Source organism: Molothrus aeneus, chromosome 9 (assembly GCF_037042795.1).
Source record: "Molothrus aeneus isolate 106 chromosome 9, BPBGC_Maene_1.0, whole genome shotgun sequence".
NCBI classification, from domain to species: Eukaryota; Metazoa; Chordata; class Aves; order Passeriformes; family Icteridae; genus Molothrus; species Molothrus aeneus.
This window is the reverse complement of record NC_089654.1, coordinates 30,973,281-30,989,528: the sequence shown is the minus strand read 5'-3', so window position 1 is coordinate 30,989,528 and position 16,248 is coordinate 30,973,281. Positions and strand designations below refer to the sequence as shown.

The window sequence follows — 16,248 nt, the reverse complement described above, 5'->3', positions numbered from 1 at the left end:
TGTACACTGCAGTTCTTGGCTAGCCTGAATCTTTTATTTTGGTCCAGTTTTTATATGTCTGTAGAAGCTTTTTTATGTTAAATGTTGTACTTAAAAAATTCAAGACAAAGCTTAGTGTTAATGAAAATATGTTAAAATCTTTTCCTTCTCCACTCCCTGCTAAAGAGAGAAACTGGAGTAAGTACAAACAGCTTCACTTTCACAGACTTTGATTGGTGAAAGCAGGCTAGATATATGATAAATGATCTTTATAAAAAGCAATTAGACCAACATGGAGGCAACCCAGAACATTAATGCACTGTAACACATTTTCTTCATCTTTGTCACCAAACTGCAGCATCAAGAAGAATGGTTCTTCAAACAGCTTGTGGCTGCTTTTTGTTGAAGATGCCAGTGCCCTAGAACAGCATATTGTCTGTGTGCAGGTAGATACAAGGAGAGAATTGAAAAGCTGTGGTTAAGGTTTTTTTACATAGCCGGACTCAAAATCTGAGTTAGTTAATGTTACTGTTCTGTGACAGATTATACTATTTCCCTAGAATAATACTTCTGGAATAGTTCTCATCTTTTTTCTTTAATGTTCCTGCTCTGGGAGATACAGATTACACCAGAGCCTTTGCTGGTAGATATTGAAGGATATTCAGGTCTATGTAAGATGGATCATTCAGTTTTCTGTCAGTGTAATCGTCATGGAGGCACATCCCGTTGCAGCTTAAAAATATGATGGAAGTCTTCTCTTCTTAATGAAAACACTGTTGCTAATCTGTGAGGGAAAGGAAATCAAACAATCTAGTGTTTAAACTTAGGATTTTAAGTAGTTTTGTATAGTTCTGCAGTATTCATCATTGTTATCCTTGTCGGCAGCAAGATGGTTTTGGTCTGGGTCGTCCCACTCAGTGCAAACCACAAAATGACTAAGTGGTCAAAGATGATGGAGTGTTCCTGCTTGGGAAAAAAATCAGTCATCAGGATTGTTGGAGGATGGGGAGGGGTTGCTTTGAGCTGTCCCAGTCTGGTCTTGCAGACTGAATGCCTGCTAGTGGTTAGAATGAATTATGTGCTCTCCTGGAGCATGTTTGCTGGTTGAGCTTCATCCCAAAGGAATCCAGTTCGTGTGCTCTCAGAGACTGTTCTGTGATGTAAAGCGAAGCACTTTTAGTGAGACAGTCAGGAAATGTGAACCCAAGCCATCTGAATTCAGATGTTAGTGTAGATGCACCCAGAGAATGCATTTAAACTTGATACACACGGAATATGCAATCTGAGATCAGCAACACTATTCAAAATCCCAAAAACTGTGTAGCATAGGTGGAAAAGGTACAGAAGCAGGTGTAATCAGTATGGAAATGACTTCCATACAGAACAGACTGAAAAACCCTAGAAATTTTCTGTTAGGAAAGCAGATGACTGTAGCCTGATGTAGCAGATGATTGTAGCCTGTAAAATGGTGCAGGGAGAAGTCAAGGTAAAAGACTTGCAAATTCTTGCTGCCTTGCAGACCTGAAGATAAGTTCTTTTCTGTCTTGTGATGTGATTGATCAAATCAAACTTGAGTATATGTTTGACGACCCCTGCATATAGAATGTTGAGAATACAGAAGAAAACAGAGACAGTTCAGGATCTGTTTTTTTCCTTAGGTATACCATGATCCTGAGGTGCCTCTCTGCTGACCATTCCAGCTCATTTGAAGCAGAGTATGGGAAGCTATTTGTGCAGACCTCTGACAAAGCAGAGAAGCAGAAATTCTGTGTGGAATGGAGACAGTTTTAACTTGTGGATTGTTAACAGCCTGTGTATTGTGTGTTCAGGTCAATGTCTTGAGGCGGCAGCAGCGCATGATTAAAAACCGTGAGTCAGCCTTTCAGTCACGCAAGAAAAAGAAGGAATACATGTTGGGACTGGAGGCCAGGCTGGAGGCAGCCCTGCTGGAGAATGAGAAACTCAAGAAAGAAAACAGCACACTGAAGAGGCAGCTGGATGAAGTGGTACTAGAGGTAGGAGATTGTGATGAAAGTCTGATTTCATATGACAACAGTTGTTCAGGTGGAAGGCACTACAACAGAGTTGGGGAAATACTGACTATAAGACCTTTGAGGGTTTCTAGCCCATGATTTTCACCAACTCTAGGTCAGGATAACTGACACATTATCTGGTAGACTTTTCATTCTTTACTTCATGATGCTTCTGAATATTTCACTGGATAGAAGCTGATCATAATGTTCAAACCAAAGTTTTGTTTTTAAGTAGTTCAGGAATGTATTCACACATAATTAGGCAAGAATAAATCTAAAAATCAAGTATAATTTGGTGTATGTACTTGGCTTCTGACATACCCCTGCATATGTGCACCTCTCTTCTACTCAGTGTCTTCCGTTTTCTCTGTCTAGAACCAGAAGCTCAAAGTGTCATCTCCGAAGAGAAGAACACTCTGTGTGATGGTGATACTGGCCTTTATAATGTTGAATTATGGTCCATTGAGGTAAGCTGCTTAGAAATTCCTCTTTGCCTGGCAAGTTTACTGTCCTGAGATTTTTGTTTGAATCATTAATAATATCCAGTGTTGTATTTTAAAGCCTTGAGCTTGAAATCTGAAATCTGTCGTTTCTTCTCCTCCTGCTTAGGGGAAGATGCATCTGTATAATGGTTCCTCTTTTGGAATCCTTCTGGCAATAAGGGCTGGATCTTTTACATCTCATTTCTCTTGGTTTGGCATTTTTTTATTCAGTGCCAGCATTCAGCAGTTTGTCTGCTCCATTTATGCCTGCAGAGATTAAGAACTGTGTTTAGAATCCTTTTAGGAAAAAAAGTCAGACATGGAGAGCTTATCTCTTGCTCATACCTGTGCTAATTTCAGTAGCTATGACTTGAAGCTGCTTTAGTACTCAAAATACTCAGGAAACCCTGCTGTATATTCCATGCCTTGCAGTCCTGACTCTTAAGATGTGTCTAGCTCCCTCATTACAGAGTAAGCCCTTGTCTCCCAGGTCTGGTGAAGAAGTTGTTCCCTCTCCTTAATTAGTTGAAGTGGTAATCAGAAACTTCTCTTGTTTGAACTGTTATCAGTAGAGTGTAGAAGCCAGAGAACAGCAGGGAAAAGCTACATCACTTGCCAGACACTTTATAAAGAAATCTGTGGAAGAAAGAATAAAAAGAAATACTTCTTGCACATACCTGTCTATTTAACTTGCTTTGGAACATAAAGACCTTTTAGATTGAGCTGTTTACTTTTTCAAAAAGGCATAATATTTCAGTAGGATCCCAGTCAGCAGTGTCTGCATTTGTCCTCAAAATCCCAGTCAAACTAAAGGAATGGGATAAATACAGAGGAAGATTTTGTTTCTGACTGTGATAAATTTTCAGAAAGTGATGTTTGTATTTGTAGTATTAGAAAAATTGGTAAAGCTGAAATTACTTCTGAAGTATTTGCACTTACTGCAAATATTGTTTATTATCAGGAAGTGAAATACAGCTGATAATTTTGCTTTGATATGGATGCTGTTAAGGGAGACCATTTCTTAGTGTATTTAGGTTTGTATTGTGATTTTTGACTATCAGGCAGAAAAGTCATCTTCCAGATACTAAGGGATTGATTTGTACATCCCATCTACATTTGAAGCATTACTACTCACTTGAGATAGACACTGGTTGAGAATTACTAGAACCAGTCATCTTTCTGAAGCTGGGGGAAATGTACTTGTGTCTGCATTGCAGTGAGATGATGGAATGCATGAAATTCTTGTTTGTGATGAAAGGCTTGGGAACAGAGAGGTGGGTGGGGAGTCTTTTACCACAGTGCTCTGAAGTTTTGTGGTGTCTTCCCTACCCCCAAAAATAAGCAAGGTGTTGAGCTCAATGGCAAGGCACTGCTGTCAGAATGGTCTGGAAGGTCATGTTGTGTTCATGTCTTTGCAGCACTCAGTAACTATAGGAATGTGACAGGGTTAACTTCCTGACAGGTTTAATGTTTAATAAAGTAGATAAAGCAAGAAGAAAATCCTTGGCTGTCTGACTGTTCCTGGCCTGTAGAGTAGCTGAGCATACCAGTGTAACTGCTGTGCCTGAACCAGGTGGTTTGCATCAACACTGGATTTAGGCAATGAAGAGAAATGTAATTGCAAATTTGCAAGGAATTACTCCTCCTGGTTTTTTGGTTTTTTTTTCCTCCCTAGCAGAAGAAATGCTCACACTGCAATTAAAATCCTAGGCTGTATCAAGGTGGTGTGAATGTTTGATTGTGCAATACTCTTTAGAAGACCCGGAATATGAGCTATACAGACAATTTCTTTAGATTTCACTCCTCCCATACACATTTTCTTCCTTTTATAAAGGTGTCACTGAATGGCAGCTCCTTGAACATGACAGGATTGCTGTTCTGCTTAGTCCTTAACAACTGAAGCTTCCAATATATGTCCTTTTTTTCAGTCCCTGCAATTTCTTACAGAAACAAGTAACTTTTTTTGTGATAATATCCATGCTAGCTTATAGTTCAGCAAAAACACTATTCCCCCCCACTTAGCTAACTGTGGAATCCCTAATTTCCATGCAGTGGTTAGCTGGAGGTAAATATGTTCTGAAACCTCATGTTGCCAATTTTTCTATGTAAGAAATCATTTCACTTGCACAACTGAATGGAGGTGTGCCAGCATTTAGGCTCAGGATGTTTTGATCCAAACACACTAGCAGTGAATATTTTGTTACTTAAAACCAATGAACCATTGCAAAGAGAGTGTGACATCCAAAAAAGCAGAATCATGGGAAATTCACCCCCTAAAATCTGTAGCAGACTTTTAAATTCCCTTAGCTGGCTTTATTGTAAGATGCTTCTCAAGTTCTTGTGGAAAGCGGTAGGATTTTTTGAAGACTAGGGGTAAAACAAAAGGGCAGATGTATAGGTTACCTCTTTCTGTCAAATCAGAGAAAGAAGAGAAACAGTTGGATTGTTTAGGGTGGGGATGTGAGGCTGAAGAACAGGCAGTCCTGCAAAGCCTCCATGGCCTGCAGTGGATCAGTGAAGGTGCAGTGTTTGGGCGCTCAGCATCCCACAGAGCAGTCCCATCTGGATGGGTGGCTGATCTCAGATTGCACATTCTGTGTGTATCTGTGTTTTCTCTGCATTAGTGGATGTGTGTTGCACTAATAACGACTAATACATAATTTTTTTAATCAGTCTTAAGTCTTGTTGCCTGTGTGTGTGGTGAAATGTTTGTAATGTTTCATGGAGGACTCTGAGACTGCAGTTCTGCTGTTTTAAGATTATGGAAAGCAGTCCAGGATGTGGCAGCACTTGGCAAGCGAGTTTAGCAGATAAAATTATTCTGCTGACACAGGTTTTCATGCTGACAGATAGCGTGGGGATAATCTGTAATGCTGAACTTGTGAATTTGGGGGTGGGGGTGAAAGTCTGGTAGGGAAGTTGGCCTGTTGACACAAGAAATCTGTTTGAAAATACTGGAGGGAGAGTGCTGCCCAATCTGCTTAATTACTGACAAGCCTTTCAGAACATCCTTCAGTCTTTGACACAGCACCATGGTATCTCTAAGAAAAGAATGCAAGTCTAATTATATAGAAATTGAATGCCAGTGCAATTTGAAGACGTGAAAGGGGCTTGTGGGGAGCTAGCGGTCACTCTGCATTAGGTAGCTCTGTGTTACTAAACTCTTGGGTTTGTTGCTGCTTTATATTGAAAACTGAAGCTTTCAGTTATTAAAAGCAGAACTAATTTAGCAGAAATTCTGTTAGTGTTTCTCTTTTATCTGTGTGTTTTATACTAGAAGAGAGGCGCCCAGGAATTTCCCGTCTGTGTGTCAGTGAACTATTCTGTAATCTTAGGGAGTTATTTGGATTCAACACATATAAAGACCTCCTTCTATTATTATATAAGAGTGATTGGTGAGGTGTGTGGAGGGAAAAGGGTACATTTTGGTTCAGTTCATTACTGAGATCACCCCCTTGCCCCAGCCTTGCATTCTGTGAGGTGCAAGGTAGGAGCTGGCAACCAGCAGCATTGGCCTAAAGGCAGTGAGCACACAGGCTTTGGCACACAGCAGGGCTGGGAGCTGGAACCAGGGCATCTGGAGCTGGGTGTCCCTGCAAGCCAGGCTCTCCTGCCTCCATATGTGCTTTCTGTGGAGCTGGTGTTGGTCCCACTCCCAGCTGGCATGGCATCCCTGAGACATGGCTGGCTGCTGCCATTGACAAACATCTAATTAGCTGTGCTGGTTTTTTAGCACTTACAACATCAAATCTGGTCATTTTCAAATTATTTCAGTTCCTATATGCCTTTTTCTCCTCCTTTGATTTCCACGTTTGTGTTGGACTATGCCTTAGAGTAAACAGATCTGCAAATGTGTTAAACAAGCACAAACAAGGCTGAAACAAATGGCAACCAAGCACATGTTCTAGTCTAAACAATCCATATATTTATTTTGGGAATATTTTTATTTTGATTGTCTTCCCTGTTCTCATTTCAATATAAATTGTCTTGTATGTTTGTTTTGGTTTTTTTAATGCAAGTCCTACATGTGATAGTAAAATATTTGCAGGAAAATAACCCAAGTCACATGTAAAAAGCAGGGAAAGAAGAGCAATCACAGAAAATGCAAAAGATAAATTTTCTGCATCTCTTCTTGGGACCATAGCACCAAAGCATGTAAGCTGGTGGCTGTAGCATTATCTTTTTGGCTATAAAAAGTGTTAAGCTAGTTATTTCTTTCCCCATAATCAGTCTGCATAAGCTTACTTGGTGGTTGTCACCTAGCAGCAATCTTAGAGCATTTATTAAGATGTCAGCCAGCCAGAATGTGTCCTAACTACCACTTTAGCTGTGTAGTGGACAGAAAACAAAAATATGAAGTTGGAGGGAGGAAAGGCAGATTTGCAAAGAGATGGGAACAGGAGGTTTGAGAGGGTGGTGTGATACTGGTTTTTTTAGTATTATTATAAATTTTGTGTTTTCTTACAAGTTGGCCACCTCTGTATGGCTGGAATCCCTTTCAAACTGGAAAACAGACTTGAAGATATGCAGAAAGCAGTATTTGTGGTGGAGGATGACTGAGGTGGTGATTGATGTAGCTCAGTACAGCTGCTGCTGCTGCTTCAAAACCTCTTGTGTCTCACTGACCTCAAGCAGCTGCGGTAGAATGGCTGGCCTTTAGCAGAGATTTCATTGCAGCTCCTCTCCAGGGTGTCCTCATGGATTTTCCTCTACTTTCCAGGACTGTCCTGGAAACTGAATAATCTATTAAAAATTTAGATCCACTGAGCAGTTGCAAATAAAGACACCGGCCTGGCTGGCTGAGAAGTGATTTGTCATTTGAAATGAAGAAGCAGTGACTTTTGATTCCTGGAGGACTTAGGGGTGTGTCTAATTTCTTAAATTGGTAGCACAAACAGGAAAAAAAATGCAGAAGTGCTAAGAATAAGCATCTTTTACTAAAAATGAGGAAATTGCCCAAGGATTGTTCAGTTTGCAAGCTACCATGACCTTCTGTTTGTGAGCATAAAGTAATGAAAATACAAGTCTTTGATAGCAGTACCCAGATTAGCATCCCACCCAGTGTGCAGCATGCTAGTCAGCACTACTGGGATCTGCTAAGCTTTTGGAGCATGAAGGATTTGGGCTGCTGACAGCACCATCCATTGGGCACACCTGTATTGGTGTCACTGTGGTCTAGTGCCCTTACCTGGGCAATCTTGAGCTGGCATGTGCGAGACCAGGATTATTCTGAGGTGCATTCAGCAGTGGTGTTATGCAAGTTTGCTGTTGTTTGAGACTTTATGCTGGACTCTTTGATTAAAGAAGGAGACCTGTTTTATGGTCAGCAGGAGCGTAGGGATACCTCAGTGATGGGATATTGGAAAGTTAGAGGAATAATGCCAGCAGGGAGCATTTTCTGTGTGGGCAAAGGAGCTGATCTTGTTCCCACACCATCACATGCAGCAAGTGTTGTTTTGCTGCAGAGGTGTGGGAGCTGTGTGTTTGTGCTGGGGTCTGTCAGTGCAGATCCCACCCACAGCTGCCAGCCCAAGGTCCTGGCGTGGTCTGAAGTATCCTCTGTGCTGCCCTGGCAGGTGACCTCAGGCAGTGACATGGTATGTTCAAAAACATCCCAAATGTCCCCCTGAGTAGCATGTGCTGAGTAGGCTGAAGTCTGGCACCTGCCCAGCATGAAGGGCAGTGACCAGCAGCTCAAACAGCATTCTTTTGGCCTTACATTAGTTTGTTTCCTTAACATTTCTTCTGGACTCTGTGTGTGCTCCTTCCTGCCTCCATTCCAGAGCAAAGTGGGGCAGGTTGCTTGGAACCACGGATGGCTTGCAGGTAGAATGGAACTTCCAAACTCATGGTGACTGCTCAAAGCCTCTCTAAGAGGTGTTCTGAGAGCAGAAAGCTGCAGATCATGGGCTGTACTTCAGGGTCAGTTTCTTTTCCTCAGTTCATCCACTCCTGGGCTTTTTTTGCACTTGATGAAAGATAGAAAAGGATTGGTTTTCTGCTTTTTACAAGCCTCAGTAGCCTCTCATATGTCTTCAGGAGGCTGATAGGTTTAAATGTGATGTATGGTAAACCCACATACAAATGATGACAGTCAAATGCCTATTAATTTCTTACTCACTAGTAGAGAGGAACTGGTGAAATGTGAAGAAAAAACTGTGAGTTGAGTGCATGAGGCATAAAACAGTGCTATGTGAGGCAGGCCCTTAGCTTCTGGATGTCAAGGAGAGATGAAGCCCTCTGCGTGTTTTAGCAGAAACAGCAGAAGCATCAGAAGACATTTGAGGCTCTTAACGCTTGTAGTACAGGAAACTTTATATGATGTTTGTGACATTGAAAGAAAATGTTTCAGTGCTGAGCTGAGTGTACATTTGTGTTGGAGATGGCCCAAAGATATAAAACTGCTTCTGCAGCACACCTTTGGTCTTGTGTTGTAGTTTCTCCTTGAAGAGGGAGAAATCAAGAGAAAAAGGACAGGCTGAGTGAATTGGACATGGGTCTAGGTTCCAGACCTTTCAATACCTCTCTTGATAGGTTGATGCTGGAACAAAATTGCATATCTTTGGTTTTCTTACAAACTACAAGTCTGGGAGCAGGAAGGGATTCCTTCCTCTGTCCTCTGCTGATCACAGCCACAAGCTTTGGCAATAAAGGCCAGATAATGGTAGGGAGTTTTCTAAGCAAAAAAAAAGTGCTCTGAGTGTCAGTATCTGTTTTCTTCCTTTCCTTTCCAGAGGCTTTATTAAAATTTTGCTATTTAAATTAATTGCTATTTAAAGCATGCAAAACACAGCAAAAATATACAAAAACTCCTTTTTGGGTTGCTTTCCTCCTTTTCCACTGCAGAGGAAGAAGGCTGGGCTGCTGTGACAGTGTTCACAGGGGTTTTCAGGTGAGGGAAGAGACGAGAATGTTGACTCTATGTTCAGAAGGCTTGATTTATGATTTTATGATATATATATTGCATTATAACTATACTAAAAAGAATAGAAGGAAAAGTTTCATCTCAGAAGGCTAGCTAAGCTAAGAATAGAAAGGAATGAATAATAAAGGTTTGTGTCTCAGACAGAGTTCAAGTTAACTGGGCTGTGATTGGCCATTAATTGTAAACATCCAAGATGGGCCAATCCCAGATGCACCTGTTGCATTCCACAGCAGCACATAACCATTGTTTATATTTTGTTCCTGAAGCCTCTCAGCTTCTCAGGAAGAAAAATCCTAAGAAAGGATTTTTAATGAAAAGATGTCTGCGACAGGCTGCTCTCTCCAGCCCAGCACTCAGAGGAGGGCAGCTGTGGAGCAGCCCTCAGGAGAAGGCAGAGCCTTGCTGTCAGCAGATGGTGCACTCATCGGGAGTAGAAACGAGAAATACTTTCCAGAGAGTGTCTGGCACTATGGCAGCATTGTTTGGAATCAGTTAGGAAGAGGACAAGGTCTTTGGTTGGTGTCTCCTTGCAATGTCAACTTTAGCTTGTTGGAAACTTCCCAGCTCATACTCAGAGTTCTGTCCCCAGAAAACTCTTTGTTATGATACCACTATTGGCTTTCGTCTACAAATTACTGTACAACTTAAATGTCAGTATTCAAAACTTGAAATGCACAGGATTTGTTCAGCCAGAAGCACAAATGAAATTTAGTTTGGGCTCCTGGCAAGACTTGCTTTCACATTTATCAAACTGACATTCAAACCAAAGTAGTAAAAATACAGCTAAAATATCAGGTGCCGTTGAATGCCTGGAGAAACCGTGGCAGGAGTGCTGCTTTTCTTTCCCTCTTATAATCAAATTTATCTACACATCGGAACAAACATCTGCATGAAGTATTTAGTGGTTCTTTCTTTTTTCCCTTGGATCTGGTTTTGCATCTGAACAAGCCAAGAGCTCAGCCAGCTTGGACAGGGTGTTTGTGGCCTGTGAAAACCCTTTCATGCTCACAGTATCTGGGGTGTCCAAATGCAGGCTCTAAAGCCTTGCTAGGCACCCCAGGTGTGTGAGTGAGCTAAACAAGAAAGATTCCAAGGAAAGATTCCAACTTCTAAAAGACTGTCTTGCCCAGTAAAGCCAATTCTCGGCTTCAGTCTTTTTTGACTTGTAATGTGGGGCAGTAACTCTGTTCCTGCAATTAGCAGGACTTGCACAGGGCAGGTATGCCAAAGTGCTCTTCCTTTTCCAACTTCTCATTTTGTAGCTCAACAGGATGAAAAAGCTGACAAGGCTTTTGCCATCTGTCATATCAAACCAGTTCTTAAACTAACTGTTGGTATCTTAGTTGAAAATACTGTTTTTCTGAAGCTTTCTTCCCTCTGAATAGGATCTTCTACCTTTCTTTTTCACATTTTCTGGCCTCTTCTGCCTGATGCTTTTAAATGCCCAATATTTACTTCCTCTTCAGTGTCATGGTGCTGGGATCTGTTCTGTAGACCCTTCCTGTTGCTGCTTGTATTGTTGCTGTTCTGCTTGGCACTTGTGAAGCTCAGCATGCCTGAGGTCAGCAGATGTTTCCAGATGCAGCTCTGCAAGACAGGTCCATCATCATCCCAGCTGCTTGAAGGGATTCCTTGCTCCTAAGTCATGTTTTTCCCCCATATTAATTTGAGATGAAGAAGGAGGAATATTTCTGGTACCCTGTCTCAGGCCCTCAGGTAGCCACATGGCAAGGAAAGGACTTGGAGAAACTGGAGGACATGGACCATTACCTACACGTCCTCTCCTATTTGTTTCCTGAAGATGGAGCCCTATTTATAGACAAACTTCACTAGTGTTCCCTCTGGGGAGAAGGGAAGAGGAAGAAATGATACGACGGAACAACATCATCTGTTCAGATGGGGAAAAAACTAAGAAAACTAGCAAAACTCCCCAAGTAATTAGAAGGTGAAAGTGGGGCAGAATTTCAATTTGTGGGGCTTTTCCTTATCCAGAACTAAAGTTATTTTGGTTTCAGGTCATTGCCACAAACAAGAGGAGCAACAAAGAGGATTTTTACATTTATTTTTTTTTCAGACATATCTGAGACATTGAGAAGGAACAGTCATTTGCAATGTCCTAGAAAAGAATGGGAAAGAGGGAGTGCAAAAGTGGCCTATATAGCAGAAATTGCTGCTAGCTCTGCTTCAAAAGAAAAATAAACGATCCTGATAAAGGAAAGGGCATTGGAAAAAATACCCTGATATCATATCTTGTTCTCAAGTTTGTGTTCACATTGTGAGAAGTGGGCACCATGGTTTATACGTATAAGGATGGCAAAGCATACTCTGTTCACCTCCTTCTTTGCCTTTTGCTTTTGAAGGTATCTTCTTTCAGGTTGAAACATCCCATGCTCAGTTGATGAAAAGATACAGATGTTTTATGCTTGAGAAGAGGGAAAATAAACATTTCCTGTCTTCTAGAGCTGATGTAATAAATGTGGTCTGTGTGGTTTAGAATGGGTGTGTAGCTAAAACAACTAAATCACAGAAAGGAAGATTAGCTGTGCTTGTGGTGCAGTGTGTGTCTTTATCCTTGGTTTGGATTTGTCTCTGTTCAGAGTTCAGGGTGAACTGCAGTAGGAATGAATTGTATGTGACACTTCACCTCACCAAGCTGGAACCTGAAATAACAAGAATTGCTTTTGCAGAATGAGACAAATAGGAAGGAAGAGCATCATGGATAAAAGGCAGTTTGTTGCAGTTCTTCTGCTTAGATTTTTTTTCTCAGCTTTAACTAATTAATTACATGGACAGTTTCTCTGGTTCTGTGTGTCATTTTGAATAGGAAACAAGAGAATTAGGATAGGCTAAAACACCAGATCCAGGAGGTCCAGCAGCACACTGGATGGCTGATACATCTCAGGCTGTGGAGAAGGGATTTGCAGGAGAGTTAACAACTTTCAGATCTTCTGAGGGATATTCTTGGTCTAATGAATAAAGTACCATGTACTTTTAGCTGTCATGACTCCAGATTAAGTACAGTAAGGACATTTCACAGGTGAGTAGCTTCCAGCAGGAATGTGATGCATTTGTTTAAACATCAGCCTTAGTTTTGATCTCTGGTTCTTGGGCTTGATATGCTGCCAGTTGTGCTGATGCTTTCGTTGGCAAAGAAGAGATGTGATCTCATAAAACCTAGTAGGTAGTGGGGATTGATTCTGTAAAATTGGATAGGCCTGGTGTTGCCCGATAGGATGTAATGAATAAACCATCCAGCTTTCTGTGCAGTAGAAGCAATGAGACATTTGGATACCACTGTACACAGGCAGTAAGGAAACTGTAAGTACTTTTCTGCCCATTGGCACAAGTGAAAGCAGAGCCTGTAGCATTTCTGCTGCCCTCATTCCATGCTGCTGCCTAGAAACCTGGAGGAGAGGAGGCAATCAAAGCAACATCAGCCTGAGTCTAGGATTGTCCTGACTCCTCTGTTTCAGAACATGACACAGTTGCTCACAGGGTCACTGCTAATAGGAGTGCAAAAGTGTTGGCAAAAGAGAAGGAATTTCTCGGCAATTTTGTCTGCCTTCTGCTTAATTGTGGAGTATTTAATCTGCCCTCCTTGCTACGTTTTGTCTGTCTCTATTTGTATTTGTTGCCTGTTGCAAAGTGATGCCATGTAAAACCAGGAAATACTCGTCTGCTGGACAGGAGGGGTGGGGCATGAGTTAAAATACACTCTGTGAACTGCTATCAGCATGAATGGCAGAGATCTCGTCAGTGTGCTGCATTGCATTTTGTTTTCACTCTGTTGCTGCTGGTGATCCTCTGCTGTTGGCAGCCAAGAAGGTTAGGATTTGGGTTTGTAAACATGCATATTTCAGGAAGCAACTGTGTTATGAAAGAGGAAAGCCAGCCGCTGGAGAGGAGAAATTGAAGTATTGCTTCTGTGCTTTTGAGAGTTCTCAATTGTAGCTCACCCTTCTGAAGATGCAGGTCTGGTGCAGCAGTGGTGGGGTTGCCTGTTCACATATGCAGTGCTGCTCCCTCTCTGCATGGAGGACAGCACAGACACTCCTGGCTGGCTGAGCAGCCTCCAGGCCAGGATCCTTCAGTCCATGCCAGCACACACCAGATCAGGGTGTGTGGCACCATGGCCTATTGCCCATGGGGCTGTTGGCCCTGCCAGTTGTTCTAAATCCAAGTAGAATTGAACATATTTAAGTTTGTGTACAGTCCTGGTAGATGTCTGGCATAACATTCCAGGCTTGCAGCTGCACGGAATTTGATAGCTAAGTTTTCCTTACATGTTGTATTCATATAAACTATGTGTATTGTACTTTGAGGCTGATGAAAGTTGAAGTTTTGGCGTGCTTTGACTTGACTGGAGATAATTTTCTTATCCCTGTAGACCTGGGTTACAAGAAGAGTGTTCTTAGTTTCAGCAGGTGAAGTTTGTGTGAGGGAATGTGAAAACTAGAGCATCTGAATCCTTCAATCAATTAAAACTGAAAAAGAGAACAGAAATGCTTTTCTGACTACTACTGCTTTGAACAATGATATAATAATGACACCTCAGGTTTTTACAGTAGATACAACATGAACCTTATCCATGTCATGTAACAGCAGCCAGAAACTTCTCCACCTGAGTGTTTAATGCCTTACAGAAAAGTGCCTTGCAGACCTCTTACGTGTGTGATACATTTTGCTATGTTTATTATGTTTTCCAGTGTATTTGAAAAGGATCCCAATGGAGTGGATTCTACTGTGAGTTCTAACCACCGGACCAGAAATCTTCTGGAGTTCTCAGCTCACCAGGAGTCCAGCACAGCTCAGAAGATACCTGAGGGCATCGTTTCTGAGAAGAGTAACAGGTGAGATCAAAACCTTTTACATATTTTGGGTGGCAGAGGGCACTGGTGCTTTTAGCCCTCACTGCCTTGCTCACCTTTTTGGCCGGTGCTCTTGCTGCTTTTACAGGGTACCTGAGTTCTAAGCACAGTGTTTTGAAAGCTTCTCAGTTTGCTTTTCAAATGAATATGATGTTTTATCTCCCAGAGTACCCAATGTGTAGAGCTTCAAAAGTGTACACGTGGCTGTGCTGCACAGTGTTAGGGAAGAGAGCTTATCCACACGTGCTTGTCACCAAGACTTTCAGGACCTTCTTCAATTCAGCTGTTTGCTTTTTTCCTCTGATCTATAGTTCAGGTTGCATAGTTGTGATAGCTGTCATGTTATCTATCTCTTCTTACTTTTCATGCTGGAGTACTTGTTTTCTTAGTTGTTCCAGAGAAGAGTGGGGAAGTTTACGAGTAAGAACACACTATGCACTTAGCAGTCTCTTTTTCATTTTAAAAAGTCCATCTGAGTCCATCCCTGTGCTTATCCATTATTTAATTCAATACTGCCTTTCAGGCTTCCTAGATCTCCAGCATGCAGTGTGTGAGTGAACATATAATTGCCTCCAGATTGAAGTCTGGCTAATACAGCTCATGTTTTCCCGTTACAAGATCTATCCTATTAGACTGTCCCTTTCCAGCAGAGTGTTTTGGCTGGTTGAACAAAGCCAGGCACAGATGTGCAGAAAGCCCTAATGTATTTTGCCATGCAAGAAGAAAGCAATAAATCAGGAGCATTTTAAGGCTGTAGCCATGGTGAGGGCTTTGTATCCTACGTGCTCCGTTTCAGACCATGACCTGTGGGACAGAAGAGTGGAGTGGTTCTCTTAGGAGGATGTGCTTGTGCCTGTACCTCCTTTTCTTTCTCTGCTTCACCCTGGGTTTGGCAAGCTGTGAGCTCTTTGCTGCATATTCTTTATCAGTCCTAGATGCAGTAGAGAGAAGCTGACATGAAGTTGGAGAGAAAGCTGGGAAAGGGAGGGGATTATGAATAAGGCTTTCATAAGCTCTTATACCTGAATTTTCAGAAAGAAGTTGAGGTTCAGGAGCTACAAGTCTGTCAAAATCAAGAGGACTAAAGCTGTTACATTGATACCCAGTCAAGAGAGAAAATTACATTAGATATTTGGTGATAAATAGTTAACCCCTCAGCAATTGCTGAGAGTGTTATGGATTTTTGTACTGAGAAATACATGCTCCTTTTCAGTTCTTATCAAAACTAAGCTAGTTTCTGGAGACAGAGATGTAAATCTTCTCCATTCAGTTATAATATAGTTTGTGGCTGCTCAGTTGTTACATAGGTTATGGTCTTTCTATCTGCATGGTTCTAGTGGATAATAAATTTAGTATTTCTGTAGCAAGTCTTGCAGAGCGCTGGAATGAAAAAGTAAGTTGTGTCTGCAGACATCACATAGTTTGCATACTATGAGGAATATTTTACAGACTACATATTCTATCAATATCTGGCCTTCTTGGGAAGAGATCCAACATCTGCTAACGCTCATCTGTCTGCCCTGCACTGAGAGCTGTCAGCCTCCTTTGAGGGATTGACTAAGAACATTGGATGTTTGATAGGAATTGTTACTCACCTGTTTCAGAGGTCTCACAGGAGCAGCTGTAACGTTCATGGATCTGCTGGTGATAGTGCTCATTCTCTGGTCAAAGAGTCATGAAAAAGTTTTTTAAGGGATTTCTTGCTGTGCTTTTGTTGATTTTTCCCAGGTATGACCGTTCTGTATCTGATAACAAAGCACTAATGATAGTCTCAGAAGAACCACTGTTATATATTTCACCACCACCACCCCCCTGCCGGCCTCTGATCAACAGGACAGAGTCGCTGAGGTGAGAAAACAACCTGTTGAGAGCATTTACAGTTTATTAGGGGTTGATACATCAACTCTGTGTTGGCCAAGTGCTGCTGGACAGCTGTGGATGATACTGTTGTCCATTCATGG

At 41.7% G+C, this 16,248-nt stretch overlaps 1 protein-coding gene across 2 annotated transcripts in view; it reads left to right on the top strand.

Annotated features, from left to right (window-relative positions):
• ATF6 (activating transcription factor 6) overlaps positions 1 to 16,248 on the top strand; it is a 76,623-nt gene that overhangs the window by 9,956 nt on the left and 50,419 nt on the right. For both annotated transcript variants that reach the window (XM_066556210.1, XM_066556209.1), the window contains exons 8-11: positions 1,809 to 1,994; positions 2,388 to 2,479; positions 14,126 to 14,269; positions 16,016 to 16,135. In XM_066556210.1, coding sequence (XP_066412307.1) covers positions 1,809 to 1,994; positions 2,388 to 2,479; positions 14,126 to 14,269; positions 16,016 to 16,135 — 542 coding nt within the window. The remainder of the gene's footprint in view (positions 1 to 1,808; positions 1,995 to 2,387; positions 2,480 to 14,125; positions 14,270 to 16,015; positions 16,136 to 16,248) is intronic.